The sequence below is a fragment of the Hypanus sabinus genome, chromosome 1 (assembly GCF_030144855.1).
Source record: "Hypanus sabinus isolate sHypSab1 chromosome 1, sHypSab1.hap1, whole genome shotgun sequence".
Lineage (NCBI taxonomy): Eukaryota > Metazoa > Chordata > Chondrichthyes > Myliobatiformes > Dasyatidae > Hypanus > Hypanus sabinus.
The window spans coordinates 129365229-129385451 of NC_082706.1; the positions used below are offsets into that span (position 1 = coordinate 129365229).

The 20223-nt window shown below is 42.2% G+C and overlaps 1 protein-coding gene across 6 annotated transcripts in view; it reads left to right on the forward strand.

Moving 5' to 3' along the window:
• Nucleotides 1-6302: 6302 nt before the first annotated feature.
• Nucleotides 6303-20223, forward strand: part of vapal (VAMP (vesicle-associated membrane protein)-associated protein A, like) — an 81290-nt gene continuing 67369 nt past the window's right edge. For 3 of the 6 annotated variants that reach the window (XM_059976337.1, XM_059976325.1, XM_059976331.1), the window contains exon 1: nucleotides 6303-6456. In XM_059976337.1, coding sequence (XP_059832320.1) covers nucleotides 6399-6456 — 58 coding nt within the window. In that variant the 5' untranslated portion in view covers nucleotides 6303-6398. The remainder of the gene's footprint in view (nucleotides 6457-20223) is intronic. The other 3 variants (XM_059976344.1, XM_059976357.1, XM_059976352.1) reach the window with 2 other exon arrangements.

The window sequence follows — 20223 nt, forward strand, 5'->3', positions numbered from 1 at the left end:
CAGGATAAAATCAGTGTCCTCAAGCTAATCAACAACATGGCTCTCCCAGGGAGGTTGGAGCTTTGGTGCTTGTAGATTGGACTGCTGCCCCAAATTATGTGGCCAATTACCATCTATGAGGTCACTATGTCTCATGCAAATTGGCTGGAGAGGCTGGTGAGGAAGTGGCTGGGTTACTGAGATGCCTTAGCAGCATGGGACTTTACAGGAATGGAGCCCTTTTTCTCCCAATTTCTAGCCTGGTGGAGGAATAAAAATGTGCTAAAGCAAGGCTGGAAATGACACTCAAAAAATCTCAGGACCCAATCGTAAGAGGTGTTGCTCCTGCTCTAGCAACAGGGAAGAAATGGACCCCAGCTGCAGCAGTACTGGACCCAGAAGCCGCCCTTCGACTCTGGGACACAGTGGGCTATGTCCAACAGGGCAGAGGAGGCTGTGGCCTTGGAGTAATGAAACCTGCCTGGCAAAATGCTACTACAACTGAACACCGGCACCTGGTGGTGGAGGAGGTGCGCCACCAAGAAGCAGCAGCCAGGTGTGCCAAAGCAATATCCCAAGCTAAGCGAGGCTGCTGGATGAGGTGGGAGGGTGTTGAGCGGAGGAAAATCACATGGAGTGAGCTGTGAAGCATGGATCCAGATAGATTGAGCTTCATCATCAGAGCAACATATGATGTTCTGCCCTCTCCTACAAACCTAAATCTTTGGCTGGGAGAAGATCCAGCCTGTCCTCTGTGCGCAGTTCTGGCATCCCTCAAGCACATCTTGGCTAGTTGCAAGACCAGCCTAATACACCTGGTGACACAACCAAGTGCTGAGGAGTTTGGCAGCTGAACTTGAGTGTAAGAGAGTAATTACCAACACCAGGTCTCTCAATGCCCAGACAATAGTCCCACAACTACTATCCTTCATCCGGGAAGGAGAGAAACCAGGCGCTAACCCCTTGCCTCACGACTCATGCCCATTGAGTGCAGCCAGGGACTGGGAGATGCGTGTTGCTTTTAGGCTGGAAACTTACCTTCCCATCTGAAATTGCAACAACCAACCTGCGGCCTGACCTGGTCCTTTGATCCAACTCCTGTCTTTATCATTTGATAAGATCCCACATAAGAGATTGGTGGGTAAAATCAAAGCTCATGGCATCAGGGGGAAGACATTGACATGGATAGAAAACTGGTTGGCAGATAGAAAGCAAAGGGTAGCGGTGAATGGGTGTTTCTCGGAATGGCAGGTGGTGACTAGTGGGGTGCCACAGGGCTCGGTATTGGGACCACAGCTGTTTACGATTTACATCTACGATTTAGATGAAGGCATTGAGAATAACATCAGCAAATTTTCTGATGATACTAATCTGGGTGGCAGTGTGACATGTGATGAGGATGTTAGGAGAATTCAGGGTGACTTGGATAGGCTGGGTGAGTGGGCAGATACTTGGAAGATGACGTTTAATGTGAATAAGTGTGAGGTTATCCACTTTGGGAGTAAGAACAAGAAGGCAGATTATTATCTGAACATTGTAGAGTTAGGTAAGGGAGATGTACAAAGAGATCTAGGAGTCCTTGTTCATCAGTCACTGAAGGTGCCCTGGTGAGCCCTGGTGAGACCACACCTGGAGTATTGTGTACAGTTTTGGTCTCCAGTGTTAAGGAAGGACATCCTGGCTGTACAGGAAGTGCAGCATAGATTCACGAGGTTAATTCCTGGGATGTCTGGACTGTCTTACGCAGAGAGGTTAGAGAGACTGGGCTTGTATACGCTGGAAATAAGGAGATTGAGAGGGGATCTGATTGAAACATGTAAGATTATTAGGGGATTGGACAAGATAGAGGCAGGAAATATGTTCCAGATGCTGGGGGAGTTCAGTACCAGAGGGAACGGTTTGAGAATAAGGGGTAGGTCATTAACGACAGAGTTAAGGAAAAATTTCTTCTCCCAGAGAGTTATGGGGGTCTGGAATGCACTGCCTCAGAAGGTAGTGGAGGCCAATTCTCTGGATGCTTTCAAGAAGGAGCTAGATAGGTATCTTATGGATAGGGGAATCAAGGGATATAGGGACAAGGCAGGAACTGGGTATTGATAGTAGATGATCAACCATGATCTCAAGATGGCGGTGCAGGCTCGAAGGGCCGAATGGTCTACTTCTGCACCTATTGTCTATTGTCTATCATTAAGCTGACGGTCCCCTGGGAGGATGCTGTTTATGAGACTTACGAACGGAAAAGGCTGCGATATGACAACCTTGCAGTTGAAGCAGAGGAGTGAGGCTAGACCGTAAAAGTGCACCCAGTTGAGGTGGGGTGCAGCGGCTTTGTAGCCAGTTCCACTGTAAGGCTGCTGAGAGAAGTAGGAGTCAGAGGGCAGGCCCATAGGGTGCAATCAAAGCACTTGCTAATGCCGCTGAAATGAGCAGTTACAGGCTGTGGCTGAAAAGAAGGGATGCTGATGGCCAAGTGACCATCTAGAGACTAACCATGTGACACACACCCAGGCCAGATCAGCCTGTGGTGGGCTGCCCCGGCTGAGGGTAAAAGGCCGTAAGAGGGTAAAAAACCCAGTGATGTTGAGGCACACAACTGAAGATGTGTTGTAATGGTAGTAACATAATCTAGTGGTCATCTTTAAGAACTACTTCCACTCAAGTCAAGTGCAGTGCAGAAACTTTAGGGATTGTAAAATCCAGACCTATTAATCAACCTGCCTCTTCTCTTGTAGGCTTATCTACATATTGTGCTGAGAAACCTTCCTGAACTCACCTAACAAACTCCACCCCATTTAAACCCCTTGCTCTAGGGCAGGCATGGGCAAACTTCGGCCCGGGGGCCACATGCGGCCTGTTAAGCTTTTTAATCCGGCCTGCAGAACTTGATGAAATTATATTAATAAACCTTGTTAACGTTTTTTCCCCGCAATTCTGGCGTTTTCCCAATAGATGACGCACTCTATATACATTGACCTTTGTTGAGGTGCAGCGTATTACTCCACATTTGCGCTTTACTCTTTGTTCGGCTCGACCTATTTGTGTGAACAGGCGTTCAGCATCATGAACATCAACAAAGCCAGCCACAGATCCAAGTTAACTGACCAACACCTCAGATCCATCCTGAGAATCGCCACAACAAAACTAAATCCAGACTTTGATGCGCTGGCTAAAAAGGGAGACCAACAACACTGTTCCCACTGAAATTAAAAATAAGTTTCTTCGTTGTGTTATGTAAAAAATGCATTTGAAAATATTTTTTTCAATAAGCCTTACATGTTACATGTCATTTCTGTTAAGTGATGGACATGAGTAGTGCGCAGGTGCACGTACGTTCTCAAAATAAAAAATGCGCTCCAGATCAAATAACGCGCTCCGCATACTGGCGCGCTGTCATTGTTCTGTCCTTGTACTGGTCATTGTTGAGCTTTGGCACAGGGGACAATTGAATAAGAAGGAGCAGGACAAGTAGACCTGCATTTTCTACCGTTTTTGAAATAAAGACAGTCAGGAGGAGAGTGATGATGATAATATCTTGAAGGATAACAGAATTTTCAGTGCTTTAAAATAATAACTGTTACTATTAAAAAAAGCTGTATTTTATTCATTTAATTTTCAGTGTTTTAAAAGTCATTTCAATAAATAGCTAAATACCATGGGACTTCAAAGACAGATATTTTGTTGTAATGCATTTGTTCATTTTCAATTGAAATTAAAGCACATGTTTTCTACATATCCCATGATATTTTATTTTCTCTTATGAGGTGTATTACCAAAACACTCCGTCCATCTGCTCCTGATCCGGCCCCCCTGTCAAATTTTAGAACCCTTTGTGGCCCACAAGTCAAAAAGTTTGCCCACCCCTGCTCTAGGGAGATGCCAATCGATATTTGGGAAATTAAAATCTCCCATCACGACAACTCTGTTATTATTACACCTTTCCAGGATCTGTTTCCCTATCTGCTCCTCTGCACCCAGAGACTCTGTAGACAATCCGTCCATGGCGTCTACCTTTTCTGTAGACACTATCTCTTAACAAGAGTGCCATGCCCGCACCTTTTTTGTCTCCCTCCCTGTCCTTTCTGAAACATCTAAAACCCAGCACTTGAAGTTACCATTCATGCCCCTGAGCCATCCAAGTCTTTGTAATGGCCACCACATCATATCTCCAAGTACTGATCCACGCTCTAAGTTCATCCACTTTGTTCATGATGCTTCTTGCAATAAAACAGGCACATCTCAAATCTTCAGCCTGAGCACGTCCCTTCATTAACACCTGCCTATCCTCCCTCTCACACTGCCTACAAGCTTTCTCAATTTGTGAGCCAACCTCCTCTTCCCCAGTCTCTTCAGTTCGGTGCCCACCCCCCAACAATCCTAGTTTAAACTCTCTCCAGTAGCCTTAGCAAACCTCCCCACCAGGATATTGGTCCCTCTGGGATTAAAGTGAAACCCGTCCTTTTTGTCCAGGTCACACCTGCCCCAAAAGAGGTCCCAATGATTCAGAAACCTGAAACCCTGCCCCCTGCTCCAATCCCTCAGCCACATATTTATCCTCTACCTCATTCTATTCCTACTCTCACTGTCTTTATTCCTGTTATCACTGGCATGTGACATGAAATTTGTTAACTTAGCAGCAGCAGTTCAATGCAATCCATAATATAGAAGAAAGAAAACAATAAAATAAAAACATAATAAATAGATAGATAGATAAATAAATAAATAAATTGTAGTATACGTATATTGAATAGATTAAAATGTACAAAAAGCAGGAACACTGTATAGTAAAAAAGTGAGGTAGTGTCCAAGGGTTCAATGTCCGTTTAGGAATTGGATGGCAGAGGGGAAGAAGCTGTTCCTGAATTGCTGAGTGTGTGCCTTCCGGCTTCTGTATCTCCTACCTGATGGTAACAGTGAGAAAGGGTATGCCTGGGGGCTGGAGGTCCTTAATAATGGACACTCCCTTTCTGAGACACCGCTCCCTGAAGTTGTCCTGCTTACTTTGGAGGCTAGTACCCAATATGGAGCTGACTAGATTTACAACCCTCTGCAGCTTCTTTCGGTCCAGTAGCCCCCCCTGCCATACTAAACAGTGATGCAGCCTATCAGAATGCTCTCTACAGTACACCTATAGCAATTTTTGAGTGTATTTGTTGACATACCAAATCACTTCAAACTCCAAATGAAGTATAGACATTGTTTTGCCTTCTTTATAACTGCATCAATATGTTGGGACCAGGTTAAGTCCTCAGAGATCTTGACACACAGGAACTTGAAAGTGCTCACTCTCTCCATTTCTTATCCCTCTATGAAGATTGGTATGTGTTGCTTCATCTTACCCTTCCTGAAGTCCACAATCAGCTCTATTGTCTTACTGACATTGAGGGCCAGTTGTTGCTGCAACACCACTCCATTAGTTGGCATATCTCACTCCTGTACGCCCTCTTGTCAACACGTGATTCTACCAATAATGGTCGTATCATCAACAAATTTATAGATGGTATTTGAGCTATGCCTAGTCACACAGTCATGGTTATATAGAGAGTAGAGCAGTGGGCTAAGCACACACCCCTGAGGTGCGCCAGTGTTGATCATCAGCAAGGAGGATACGTTATCACCAATCCACACAGACTGTGGTCTTCTCGTTAGGAAGTCGAGGATTCATTTGCAGAGGGAGGTACAGAGGTCCAGGTTCTGCAACTTCTCTATCAAGATTGTGGGAATGATGGTATTAAATGCTGAGCTATAGTACAGAGGTACTGTGGGGAGTATTCTGATGTTACATTGGTAAATTGGTTTACTGTGTTATTGTCACATGTACTGAGGTACAGTAAAAAAAAACTGTTTCATATGTCCATCGCGTCAGTAAACCGGGGTAATCTGTTTTGAAAATGTTTCATTGAGGAATAGATGTTGCCAGGATTTCGACTGGAAACGTTGACAGTCCCATTGCTCACATTGATTTTGCTGCAGCCCGTTAGTTCTTCATGCAGATTGTTTAGTCGTTCTTTTCACAGATTCTGTCTGACCTATTTTTTGCTTTTACTGCTGAAACAAAGTTAATTTTTCAGATCCTCGCCGACCTGTAATCAGAACCCTCTGCTGGAGAGTTCCACGGTCCAGCGGTTCCAGAGCGATTCCCCACAACCCCCGATGATGCGAGGCGCTCCTGCCGCCGCCCGAAGGCTGGCCACCGGGAGCGTGCTCGCTCCAGCGACCGGCAGGCGCGCGGCAGGCCGGCGCGCTCCGGGGATCTGGTCGGGCGTGAGAGCGCGCACGTCGACGTCCTGCAGAGCCGGAGAGTGAGACGGAGCGGCGCCGGGGGGTGGGGAGGGGGGAGGGGGAAGAGGGTGGGAAAAAAATCGGATAAAATAAGCAACGGGCGCCATCAGGCAGCAACTCGGTGTCCCTGTGAGCCGACCATGGCTAAACTGGAGCAAGTGTTGATACTAGATCCGCCTATCGAGCTCAAATTCAAAGGTGACAGCCTGCCCGGCTGGACTTTTATTTATTTAATTTTCAATTATTAATAATTGTGTGAAATGTATTTTACTCAGCGGGCAGTTCTCTCTCCGCCCTTTTTCTACCCTGCTGTACTCCCGGTTCTTTCCCACACCAGGCTCCATTGTAGGTGGAGGGGAGGGTGGCATGCCTGGCTGTCAGGAGTGGGGGAGTAAGGGAGGGGCGCGGCGTTGTCGTGGTCCCCGGCCCGGCCCCGCAGAGCTTGGGCCCCGCCGGCTCTGACTCAGGGCCGCCGGCAGCCGCCATTTTGGGCCAGGCGAACCTACAGCCCGGCTCAGGCCGCGCACAGTGCCTCGGCCTCTCGTAGAAAAGGGGCCGCTGCACCCCACGCCCGGCGTGGAGTGAGACGGTGATTTAAAAAAAGTATCTGAGGGGTTGGTGTCCTGTCCCAGCTCGCTTGAACTTAAAGCAGCGATGGGGGAGGGAGGGTTGATGCGGAAAGCGGGTCTGCAGGCTCCAGGCAGAGGCGGGGTCCCCAGTCTTCATAGCTTACACCGTTGCCACTAAAATCTCATTCTACAAGCACACATATCCACATTTAATTTCCAAACAGGTCTCTATCTCTGTTTAACACTGTAGTGGAAGGGGGAGGGGCTTATTTCCACCTTGAAATGGCAACGTGCCTTGCGTACTTGAAAATTTCAAGGAATTCCAACAAAATCTGCTGAAGTGCTGCATGGTTAAAAATTAATACATTCTGGCACATGGCGTCTCTTCTCCCACTTAATGTTTTTAATATAGTTTGGGGGTCCTACTTACTCCAAACGCCATAGAAGTTGGGCGCAGGTTTCGATTACTGTTTATTTTTCGATTCTAAATATATAGGATTTGTTGAGACAATCGATTATACTTAATATACAAGTATATTTTATTTGATAGAGTAAGGTTCTTTGCTGAAGCAAGACTCAGTTTGTGTTACAGGCTGTGGGAGGTTTCGAGGGGTCAGGGTAAAAATAGTCCGTCAAAAATTTATTTTCATGACTGGATGCCAAAATTGGGCTATGGCTAGTTGATGAGGAGAAATTCAGCACTGCACATTCTGTTTGGCTGCCTTAATAAGATATTGCTGTGGTGGTCTCATTGACTCTATACTATGGTAATGCCTAGCTCCGCCCAAAGTGCCAACGAGGCTGTTGGAAGCGCGACTGAGCTGCAATCTATGCCCTATGACACCAGGTGGATTATGTTTCTTCTCAATATCGCTGGGCTTCGTTCCAAAGATCTGATCCAATACACACATTTTGTACTGTTGCAAGTTTATTACCGATTTTCAGATAAGGTTTGAGGTTTGACTTTTAAAATTGTGCTGCTTACTTGCAAGCAGATACGCTGAAGGAGGCTGTGTTTCATCATAAATTTTACATAAGATCAGTATGAAAGATGCAAACAGATTTATGCTTCACTTGCTATTTAAGGTTTATTGTTTTTGGATTTATCTTATGAAATTGCCCTGTTTTCAGTTTATGACTTAAATTTATTCTCAGACTTTGTACGTGATGGATTTAAATCACATTTTTTCCAAACAATTTGTTAGTTGTAGCAGTCAACTTCTCATAAAGCGGGCCTTTCATTTTGCATTTAATCTTTACTCTGGAGAGTGATTTTAAACAAATAAAAACTTACATCCCAGTTTCCAGCAGTGGTGGAGCTCCTGATGCAGGAGTCTAACCTTCTGCCTCTCTGCATGTCTCGTATTCAGGGAATAGATATTAAGAATTAGTTAATGCCAAGAAGTAGAAGACAGGAGGTTGGTTAGAGGCTGACTGGAACATAGTAATCTAATGGTGCTTGAAGTTTTTGGCATAGCAGTAGTTGTAAGTAATGTGAGAGAAATGTCAAAAGATGATCCTTGTGATTGAAAGGATATTGGATTGAATGTGATGTCAAAGTTATGAATAGTTCATTCATGTAGCTTATGTTTCAGGATGATGTCATTCATAAGGAATATGAATTATATAGGATACAGGAAAGATGATTTGGTTCCCTCATGTTTAAAAATATTGCAATTCATCCAAGAAATGTTGGGAATGGACTCAATATTTGACTGTCATGTCACTGAAAACATCTCACTGCTGTTTCACTTCTGCTTCAGCTTAACTCCTGAAACTGTTAATCATACCCTCTTCTTAACTTTGGAATTGACTGTACAGACCTGTGTATATTTGTACTAATGCAAAGTGCATCATAACTCACTGTTAAGATTTTACTCATCACTTTGGGCCATCCTATAAGGTGTATCTGCAATGTGGAGAGTCTGTTGAGCTGTCTTTGTCAGCCACTGAAACAAATCCTTGCAAAACCATTTCGAAACATGAAATGAATCCTGGACACTGAAATGAACACTGAAACGAATCCTTGCAAAACCATTTTAAAGTAAGTGCAGTGTAGTTCTCTTGATATCCAAAAATCTTTCATTCTTCATTTAAAATAAGCACAATTACTGAATTTCCACATTCCTCTGGAGTAGAAGTTTCCAACATTCACCCTTTGAATGAAGAAACCGAGCTTCATCACAGTTTTAAATGGCTTATTCTATCATCTGAGACTGTGACTCCTTGTTCCATACTCTTTAGCCAGGAGAAAATTCTCTACCTTCATCCTGTAAGAATTTTGTATGTTTTAATGAGGTTGCTTTTCCTTCTAAATTTTAGAGAATACAAGCCGAGCCTACTCAGCCTTCAGACTTGCTATCTCTGGAATCAATACAATGAATTCATAGTAAGCAGAGTCTTTTTAATAAGGCAGAAACTAGACAGTACTCTCGGTTGATGCCTCCAAGGCTCTACATACTTTTACTCGTGTATTTAAATTCACTTGTGATAAAGTGGTTGATGATCACAGGCCCAGTGAAAATCTTTGCTTGCAATCCGTAGAGATCATTTCATTACAATGGTGCATTGGGATAGTAAAGGCTTACTTGTTACTTGCATTCCTAAATGCTAGTTTCTAGTAATTTTGTCACTTTGAACATGATTATTTTGTATTCAGTCTCAAATAGTTCATTTATTTTGTATGCCTAATTGAATTACTCACATTTTCTATCTTGTAAATTGAAGCCTTGAAAATAATAGTAGCTGGACTGATAAATGTATATTAGTGGATAAGTTCAATGTTAAATTGGGTACTTAAGGTTGGATTCAAAGTGTAGAAACTTAAGTTTTCAAAACTTCAGTATCCAGTTGTTGAAAGAATGAAAATCCACCTGTAAAAATTTCAGTATGAGATTGTGTTTAATATTAATGATCAATTAGTATTATTAAAATTGTACTGTTGGTTGAAATAGCAATATTACTTTCTACAGCACATCTGTAATGGAAATGCTTCAGAATATTCAAGGCATGTCAGCGTGAGGGGGGTTTGCAAAGTGATGGAGTGGTGTAAATCTTAACAGCAACTGGTTTATATTTGCATTTAAGCTGTGCATTTATTCTTGGGATGCATAAGTTAGTGAGATTGATATCCTTATTATTTTGATGATAAAATCTGATATATTGTACATATGTAGGCTGACCAAGAAAAGAAGAAGGATCAAGATAAATGCTAAAAGTAATTTGCTGGAGGAACTAGGCAGTTAGTACAGCATGTGTGTGTGTGTGTTCTGGACATTGCAGGTTGAAGCCCTGCATCAACATCTGCTGTCTCCTCTGTCTCTAATGTTAGGAATGATACTGAGCAGTTTGATCAAAGGAGCAAGGAGGTATCAAAGATACCAAGAGATTGTATCAGACCAAAATTGAGGCCAGACCAGCCATTAATGGTGGCAGGGTTTTTGTGCTATAGTGGACACGAAACAAAGTTGGTCAGCTTTACTGATAACAGCACATCCCTTCCTGATGAACTTAACACATTCTATGCAAATTTTTAACAGAAGGAAGTTGGATGTATAACCTCCCACCTGGATAACCTTCAGTGCACTGAACCCACAGTCACTGCTGCAGATGCAAGCTCAGTCTTCTAAAAAGTCAACCCACACAAAGCATCTGGCCTAGATGGTGTACCTGTTTGTGTCCTTGGATATTATGCAGATCAGCTGGTGGATGTAATTGCAGACATTTTTAACCTGTCCGTGGTTCTCACCTGCTTTAAGAAGACCTCTATCATCCCAATACATAAGTAAAACAAGATAACAAGCCTAAATGACTGCTGCCAGAGCTCGAATGTCTATCATCATGACATGGCATATATTCAGCCTTTCAGGCAAACCTGCCCCAGTGCAATTTACCTACTGTTGAAGCAGGTCTACAGTGGACACTATCTTCCTAGCCCTACTCTCCTCTCTGAAGCATCTGGACAGTAAAGAGACAAAAATCAGACAATCGTTTATTGACTACAGCTCCAACTTCAATACTATAATTTTCAGCAAACTCATCACCAATGCCTCCCTATGCAATTGGATTCTCTATTACCTGATGAGTAGATTGCAATCAGTAGGATATGCAGCAATAGCTCTGCCATGATTATTGTAAATACTGGAGTTCCACAAGTTTGTGTCCTCAGCCCCCTACTCTACAGCCTATACACTCATTACAGCATGGCAAGTTTCTGTTTTAACTCCACGTACAGGTTTGTAGGTGATAGCATAGTAAGCTATAACTCAAAAACTCCTGACCTGGAGTACAGGAAGGAGATGAGAGCTTAGTAACATTGTGTAATGACAAAAAACTTTGCTCAATGTCAGCAAAACAAAAGAGCAAGTCTTTGACATCAAGAAGATTTGGGGGATAGGGGTAGTGCACATGCTTTTTCTACATCAATGGTGTTGAGGTTGAGAACTTAAGGTTCCGAGGAGTGAACATCACCAAGCCTGTTCTGATCCAACCACTTGGATGCCATGGCCGGAAAGTTCACCAGTGTCTCTACTTCCTCAGGAAGTTAATAGAAATTTGGCATGTCCCCATCAACCCATCCCAATTTTTATCAATATACTATAAGAAAGTACCCTATTTGGAAGCATACTGCTTGGAATAGCAACTGCTGTGCATGGGGTTGCAAGAAACTGCAGAGCGTTGTGGGCCCAGCTCAAAGTATCACAGAAACCAGTCTCTCTCCCCCCCCCCCCCCCAAACGGACTCGTGTATACTTCTCAATGCTTCAGTAAAACAGCCAATATTGACCCCACCCACCTTGGACGTTCTCTCTTGTCTCCTCATACATTGGACAGAAGATATAAAAGCCTGAAGGCCAGGCAGCATCTATAAGGAGAAGCACTGTTGACGTTTTCAGCCAAGACCCTTTGCTAGTCCTCACGAAGGGTCTGGGCCGAAAACGTTGACAGTGCTTCTCCTTATAGATGCTGCCTGGCCTGCTGTGTTCCACCAGCATTTTGTGTGAGTTGTTTGAATTTCCAGCATCTGCAGATTTCCTCGTGAAAAGCCTGAAGGTATGGGTTCAAGGAAAGCTTCCACCCTGCTGTTGAATGGTAGACTATTGATTGAGATGACTATAGTATGACTAGATGGACTCTTAACTTCAGTCTACCTTATTTTGATCTTGCACCTCATCATCTACCTACACTGCACTTCTCTGTAGCTGTTACACTTTATTCTGCATTATGTAATTGTTTACCTCATCTTACCCTGATGTGATTTGTACTGATTTGGTCTGCGTGATTGGTATACAAAATAAGCTTTTCACTGTGTCTCAGTATATGTGACAATAATCCAATTCCATTTTTAATTTTATTTTTTTTGAGATACAGCCGTGGAATTGGCCCTTCGAGCTGTGCCACCCAGCAACCCTCAATTTAACCCTAACTTGATCACAGGACAATTTATAATGACCAGTTAACCTACCAACCGGTAAATCTTTGGACTGTGGAGGAAACCAGAACTCCTGGAAGAAACCCACGCTGTCACGGGGAGAACATACAAGTACCTTATGAACAACTGTGGGAATTGAACCTGGGTTGCTGATGCTGTGCCTCCAGGATGTCTTGTGGCAATTATGCAAGATCTTGGTGATAACACACAGAGAGCTATATGCAGTTTTAATCTCCTAATTAAAGGATATAATTTCCATATGACCACAGTGAAGGTTGGTCACACTGATTCCTGGTTTTACCAAAGAAGGCTATAAGGTTTAAAAGGTGTGAAGTGCTTAGTAGCTACAGAGAAGACAAGATCCAGGAAATGTGTTTCCTGTGTCTGGGTGGGTGGATTTCTAGATACAAAACACTCAAAGGAGCATAGGACAAGTTACTGAAATATGCTATTGAGATAGATAATATGATAATTGAATAATGGAGCAAGCTTGAAAGGCTAAATTATGTACTTTTCCTTTTTCATGTTTCTTGATGAAAATGGTGCTGGGGAATGGTATGGTCACTCATACCATATACTTCAGCAAAGATGAGGAAAGCAGCATAGGGCAACTATTCAAAGTGATGTTTGTCACTTGATTGAGATTACTTGCATAGAAATTTGATTTGACAAGGAGCTAGAGAGTTGGAAAGCAAGCGCAGAATTTAAAATAGCTTTGATAAATAAATTTGGTGATAGAAAGGGAATTTGAAACCAGATATTCTGAGTGCTGTGGATTTGAAATGAAAAGATATCTGAAGAAGGGAATTATTAATGATATTGATATGTGTGAAAAGGGAAAGGTACAGTGGGAGCTTATTAGTACAGGTTGTATAATCTGGAAGTTTGAGAATGGCTTTGTATGAGATGACACTGGAGAGAGAATGTAGGAGATAGAGGGAAATCTATCATGAACTCTTTATTTTCTTGGGGAGAAAGAACAGCACTTGCCATGTGCATAGTTGTCCTGTTGGTAGGAGTGAATTGAGAAATGCGTTGGGGATAAGCTTAAGGAACATTTGGTGGAGAGATGAGTCATGGATAATGAATGATCTTTTATCACTGATAGAGTAAACTAAATCGCCAGGGTTTACACAGATTGCCTCAGTGGTTGGGATGGATGAGATGAGAGCTCACTGAATCATGACTTTTGTGCAATATGCTCTTGGCAATTGACTGTATGATTAGATGAGTACAAAATTTAAATTGGCTACTAGATCGATTTATTTCTTGTATTAGGAAGTACACTAATTCAGTTTAGGTTATTGCTCAGTAATCAAATGTTTTAATCTGCAAAATGAATATTATGTAAACTTAATAAAATTTGGTCACATGATTTGTATTCAGTTAAGCATTTTTAATATTTATACACAGAGAAAGTAAATTATGCATAGACAGATTTCTTTCATGGTTTTAAATTCACCAAAGGTATCACAATCTGAAACTGTTGCTGAATATTTGATTACCTAATTCAAGTCATTGAGTTCTTTAACATTGTATTTGAACTACACCACATAAAATATATTAAAATCTTAATACGTATAATGCAGTTTTCTTTATGGACTGCACTAATCAAATTATTTAGAGTAATTATGAAGTGGTCTAAAAATTTTTTCCCTATGATATTAGTAACAATTAACTGAAAAAACATGGTCTCCTCATTTTATCTTTGTGAAGCTTCATAGTGTTTCAAATGGGCATCCCATTAAAACAAAATGGACGAAGTGATATTTGAATGTATGCTGAATGGAGTTATGTCTGCCTCCAGTGTTTGCAAATATTGAAGCTTTTGGCATCAAAATGTAATATTACTCTGATTAGTTCTGAGAAGAAAATTAAATTTAAATGCAGAACACCATATAGGTTAAAAGAAATTGAACCTATATAGTCACCATGATTAGTCCACTGCTAGACTGCCTTGCATGTTACTAGTCTGTTGTAGAACAACATATCCTCTGTAAATAACAGATGAATTGGGAGCTGGGGTGGATTCTCCTCCCCCTCCAAATATACTCTACCATTTTTTAGTTTCTTGGGATTGAGGATAATTTGTGATGCACTCCTCATTTTCCATAGGTTTAGCTTTTGCATGCTCACAGAACACTGAACTCGGGATTCTTAGTAACATCCCACTCCACTTTGAGTGAGCAGTCCTGGACCAAGAATTCTCATGAAATAGTCTCACTAATCTTGTTCAGCTTGTTTTTGGATAGTGAACAGGTTTTGTTTTAACAGACGTCCATAACTTGATTTTTATCTGTAAGTCTAAATATTCACTAGATGTTGTCTTATTTCCACAGAATTCTGTTTGGCATCAAAATCACATAAAACAAATTTTAAAGAGCAATTACTAAATATAGTAGGGGTGGCGGAGGAGAGAGAGGAAGCCAGTTCTATCATTCACCGGAATAATGGAGTTTGCCCGTATATTGGGGGGGGGGGGGGGTGGATGGCATCTTTAAGTCAGGCATTTGTACCCCAGTGGTGGCCTGTACTCATTTTTCAAGGATCTATCCACCTGTGCCTTCAAAAATTCATATCACTTCCTTAAAGGATAATGAGAGGATAACGAAAATCACCCTCATCTCTTTTAAGTGTGGAATCCCTTATTTTTAAATAGTGACTCCCAATTTGAGATTTTACCATAAGAAGAAACATTTTCTTCACATTAATTCTGTTAAGGGTCCTTTTCCCTTTTGTAAATGTTAGTGTTTATAAACTTGTCATGTCCTACCTCTCCTCAGAAGTGCAACCTACCCATTCTAGATATTAGTTTGAAACCTGGTTGAATTTCTTTCAGTGTATTGACATCCTTCGATTAGGACACCACAAATGTACACCAGAAGTTATTTTGCCATGGAAGTTGAAGCACATCCTTTGCCTTCAATTCCCTGACCAATAAGTGCTAGTATATTGTTAACTTTTCCTAATTATTTGCTGTACTTTCATATTAGGTTTACATTTCCTACTTTGTACTGTTTGCCAGATTTTTGCTGAATCACTTAATCTATTTCACTTTATAGTTCTCTTCATATCTTTTTAAACCTATCTTTGTTTAATTATTTAACAACTTAGCAATTTAGCAACTATGTCTTCAATGTCTTCATATATATAAATTTATATAAAATTTATGTAAAAAATGCTAAAGATATTAGTAACTTGTCAAACAGAAGAAAGAAACATTTGATTTTTCTGTGCAAACACAAGGAAATCTGCAGATGCTGGAAATTCAAGCAACAACACACAAAATACTGGTGGAACACAGCGGGCCAGGCAGCATCTATAGGGAGAAGCACTGTCGACGTTTTGTCAGGACAAAGGGTCTCAGCCCAAAACGTAGACAGTGCTTCTCCCTATAGATGCTGCCTGGCCTGCTGTGTTTCACCAGCATTTTGTTTGATTTTACTGTTTTCTGTTTACCAGGCAATGTTACAACTAATTTCTGTTTCTCAACAGTTGTTGATGAGGCATCAAATACCTTCTGAGAAATTGACATCGCTATGTCTACAGCACCTGATTTACTACAAAAATATTCTAATAAATTGTTTAAATCACTTTCACAAAATTTATCTTAAGTTTACCTTGAATTTTTCCAGGTGTCATCATGACTTTTGTTGCCTAATGTTTTCTCTTTAATAAAGCTGGCCTACTTTGTCTCTTTCTTTTTGAATGAAGGAATTGTGTTTACTATTTTCTTAGGAAATGGAATGGGCTTCAAATATAGGTAATTTTGGAAAACTGAAACTCATAAGGACCAAGGAAGTTCAGTCAATTGATCATTAATTCAGTCCTTGATGATCAATTTTTCTGGGTGGTTTCTTCTCTTTCAGTTCTGTCCTTGAATGATGGGTGTGTAAATTTATTTTTGTGCTCATCATGCTGTGTCACAGTGCAATATCATTGACCATCTGTTTCAGATATATTTTGTACACAATTGTGACCATTAATTCATTTCCTTAGATGCTGCCAGACCTGCTGAGTTCCTGCAGCATTTTTGTGTGTTGCTCTGGATTTCCAACATCTGCAGGATCTTGTGTTTATAATTAACTGTTAAAGGTTGTAAAGTCTGTGAAATACTGACAAATAGTTGTCAACTGTTGCCTAGTACTCTTTCTATCTGCTGAGTGTTTCCAGCATTTCCTGTTTTTAAAATCTCAAAAGCAACTGCTGTTCTTAATGTCACTGACTTTTAATCCTTTTAAGTACAAGTAATTAGATTTATGATGTATTTAATAATTTTGCATACAGCCAATGAAATAAATTTTGATAGTATCAAACTAGCAGATTGAATGTATTAAATATGAGAGATACTTTGCCCATGTTTGGCCATAACTTTCTAAACCATGTACTATCCAGATGTCTTTTAAATGTTGTTGTGCCTACCTCAACTACTTCTGTTGGCAGCTTATTCCGTACACCTCAAGTTTCCTGTCAAGATTCAAGATTATTAAATGTCATTTCCAGTATACAGTGTGAAGGAGATATAGATGGAGAGAGATACACACAGGGCAGTTGCGAAGGGGGGATTCCTATGGAAAGTAAGGAGAAGGGAAAGATGTGCTTGGTGGTGGGGTCCCGTTGGAGATCTCTTTCCTCCCCCCCCACTCCCCACTTTCTGCAAGTTCACATGTCATTCCCCACTGATCTCCTTCCTGGCACGTCCTTGCAATCGGAACAAGTGCCACATCCCTTCACCTCCTCCCTCACTACCATTCAGTGCCCCAAACAGTCCTTCCAGGTGAGGCGACACTTCACCTGTGAGTCTGTTGGGATCATCTATTGTATCCGGTGCTCCTAGTGTGGCCTCCTGTATAATCAGGGAGATCCAACATAGACTGGGAGACCACTTCACCGAGCACCTAGACTCCATCCGCCAGAAAAAGAGGGATCTCCTGGTTGCCTTCCATTTTAATTCTACTTCCCATTCCCATGGCCTCCTCTACTGCTGCAATGAGGCCACATTTGGGTTGGAGGAATAACACCTTGTACTCCATGTGTGTAGCCTCCAACCTGATGGCATAACATCAGTTTCTCGAAATTCCAGTAATTGCCCACTCTCACCCTCACCATTCCCCTCCCTTTTATCATGTCTCTTTACCTACCTGTCATCTCCCTCTGGTGCTCCTCCCCCTTCCATGGCCTTCTGTCCTTTCCTGTCAGATTCCCCCTTCACCAATCAACTTCCCAGCCCCTAACTTCACCACTCCCTCTTTCCTGGTTTCACCTATCACCTATTACTTTACTTCCTCTCCTCCCCCAACCTTATAACGAGATACAGATGCTGGAAATCTGGAACAACACACATCTCTGTCTCACATTTGGGGATAGGAATTTTTAAAAATGTCATTTTCGATCAAGACCCTTCATCAGGACTGGAAAGGAAGGGAGCAGTAACCAATATAAGAAGCTGGTAGGAGGGTGAGTTGGCAGGTGATAGTTAAAGAACAGGTGGTGGGTATGCAGAAAGAAGCTTGAAGAGGATAGATGGATGAGGTAAAGACCTGAGAAAAGGAATCTAGTAAGGGAGAAGGGAAACCGGGGAGGTAGAAACATAAAAACATAGAAAATAGGTGCAGGATTAGGCCATTCGGCCCTTTGAGCCTGCACCACCATTCAGTATGATCATGGCTGATCATCCAGCTCAGAACCCTGTACCTGCTTTCTCTTCATACCCCCGATCCCTTTAGCCACAAGGGCCATATCTAACTTCCTCTTAAATATAGCCAATGAAATGGCCTCAACTGTTTCCTGTGGCAGAGAATTCCACAGATTCACCACTCTCTGTGTGAAGAAGTTTTTCCTCATCTCGGTCCTAAAAGGCTTCCCCTTTATCCTTAAACTGTGACCCCTCGTTCTGGACTTCCCCAACATCGGAAGCAATCTTCCTGCATCTAGCCTGTCCAATCCCTTTAGAATTTTATATGTTTCAATAAGACCCCCCCCCCCCCCCAATCTTCTAAATTCCAGTGAGTATAAGCTTAGTTGATCCAGTCTTTCTTCATATGAAAGTCCTGCCATTCCAGGAATCAATCTGGTGAACCTTCTCTGTACTCCCTCGATGGCAAGAATGTCTTTCCTCAGATTAGGGGACCAAAACTGCACACAATATTCTAGGTGTGGTCTCACCAAGGCCTTGTACAACTGCAGTAGAACCTCCCTGCTCCTGTACTCAAATCCTTTTGCTATGAATGCCAACATACCATTTGCCTTTTTCACCGCCTGCTGTACCTGCATGCCCACATTCGATGACTGGTGTACAATGACACCCAGGTCTCGTTGCACCTCCCCTTTTCCTAATTGGCCACCATTCAGATAATAATCTGTTTTCCTGTTCTTGCAACCAAAGTGGATAACCTCACATTTATCCGCATTAAATTGCATCTGCCATGAATTTGCCCACTCACCTAGCCTATCCAAGTCACCCTGCATCGTCTTAGCATCTTATTCACAGCTAACACCACCACCCAGCTTCATGTCATCCACAGACTTGGAGATGCTGCATTTAATTCCCTCGTCTAAATCATTAATATATATTGTAAACAACTGGGGTCCCAGCACTGAGCCTTGCGATACCCCACTAGTCACTGCCTGCCATTCTGAAAAGGTCCCGTTTACTCCCACTCCTTGCTTCCTGTCTGCCAACCGATTCTTTATCCACATCAATACCATACCCCCAATACCGTGTGCTTTAAGTGTGCACACTAATCTCCTGTGTGGGACCTTGTCAAAAGCCTTTTGAAAATCTAAATATACCACATCCACCGGCTCTCCCCTATCCACTCTACTAGTTAAATCTTCAAAAAATTCTATAAGATTCGTCAGACATGATTTTCCTTTCACAAATCCATGCTGACTTTGTCCGATGATTTCACCTCTTTCCAAATGTGCTGTTATCACATCTTTGAACCAACTCTAGCATTTTCCCCACCACCGATGTCAGACTATAATTCCCCGGTTTCTCTCTCCCTCCTTTTTTAAAAAGTGGGGTTACATTAGATTAGGTGATGGCATGTGAGGAGAAGGGATGTGAAGGTAACCAGAATGGGGAAAGGGAAAAGGGGGGGGGGGGAGAAATTACTGGAAGATGAAGTAGTTGATGTTTATGCCATCAGGTTGGAGGCTACCCAGATGCAATATGAGATATTGGTTCTCCAGCCTGAGTTTGGCCTCATCATAGCAGTTGAGGAGGCCAAGGACAGACATATGGGAAACCGAATTGAAATGGATGGCTACCAGGAGGTCCTGCAGACAGTCAAAGATGCTTGACAAAGTTGTACCTCATTCTGTTTTAAGCCCTACTGATGTAGAGGAGGCCCCATGGGATACAATAGATGACCCTCGCAGACTTGGAGGTGAAGTGTTGTCTTACCTGAAAGGACTCTTCGGGGCCTTGGATGGTGGTGAAGGAGGAAATGTAGGGACAGGTGTCATACTATAAGGATAAATGCTAGGGAGGAGATCAGTGAGGAGGGAGAAAGGGAAGAGAGTCACATTCTGAGAGATCCTTGTGGAAAGCCGAGGCAAAACGTGCTTAGTGCACCTTTGGAGATGGTGGAAATTACAGAGAATGATATGCAGGATACAGAGACTTGCGAGGTGAGGACAAGGGGAACTCTATACAAGTATCCTCTGCTTTATGAAAGTTCGCTTTATGCCACTTCGCTTTTACAAAAGACCTACGTTAGTGCCTGTTTTCGCTAACTGAAAGAACTCCGAAGAGGATTTTCGCTTTTTCGAAAAAAGGCGAAAAAGGGGAAATAGCATTCAGCGTTTGTTTTTACAGTGAGCCATTATAGGGGTAGTGAGAGCAGAGCAGGGTGCCCCGAGCAGCGAGACATAATTAAGTGTTTCGATTGTGATGAACGAAATAAAGTCATTGTGTGCGCGTTGAACTTTCCTCCGTAAGTGAAGCTACACTGTACATACA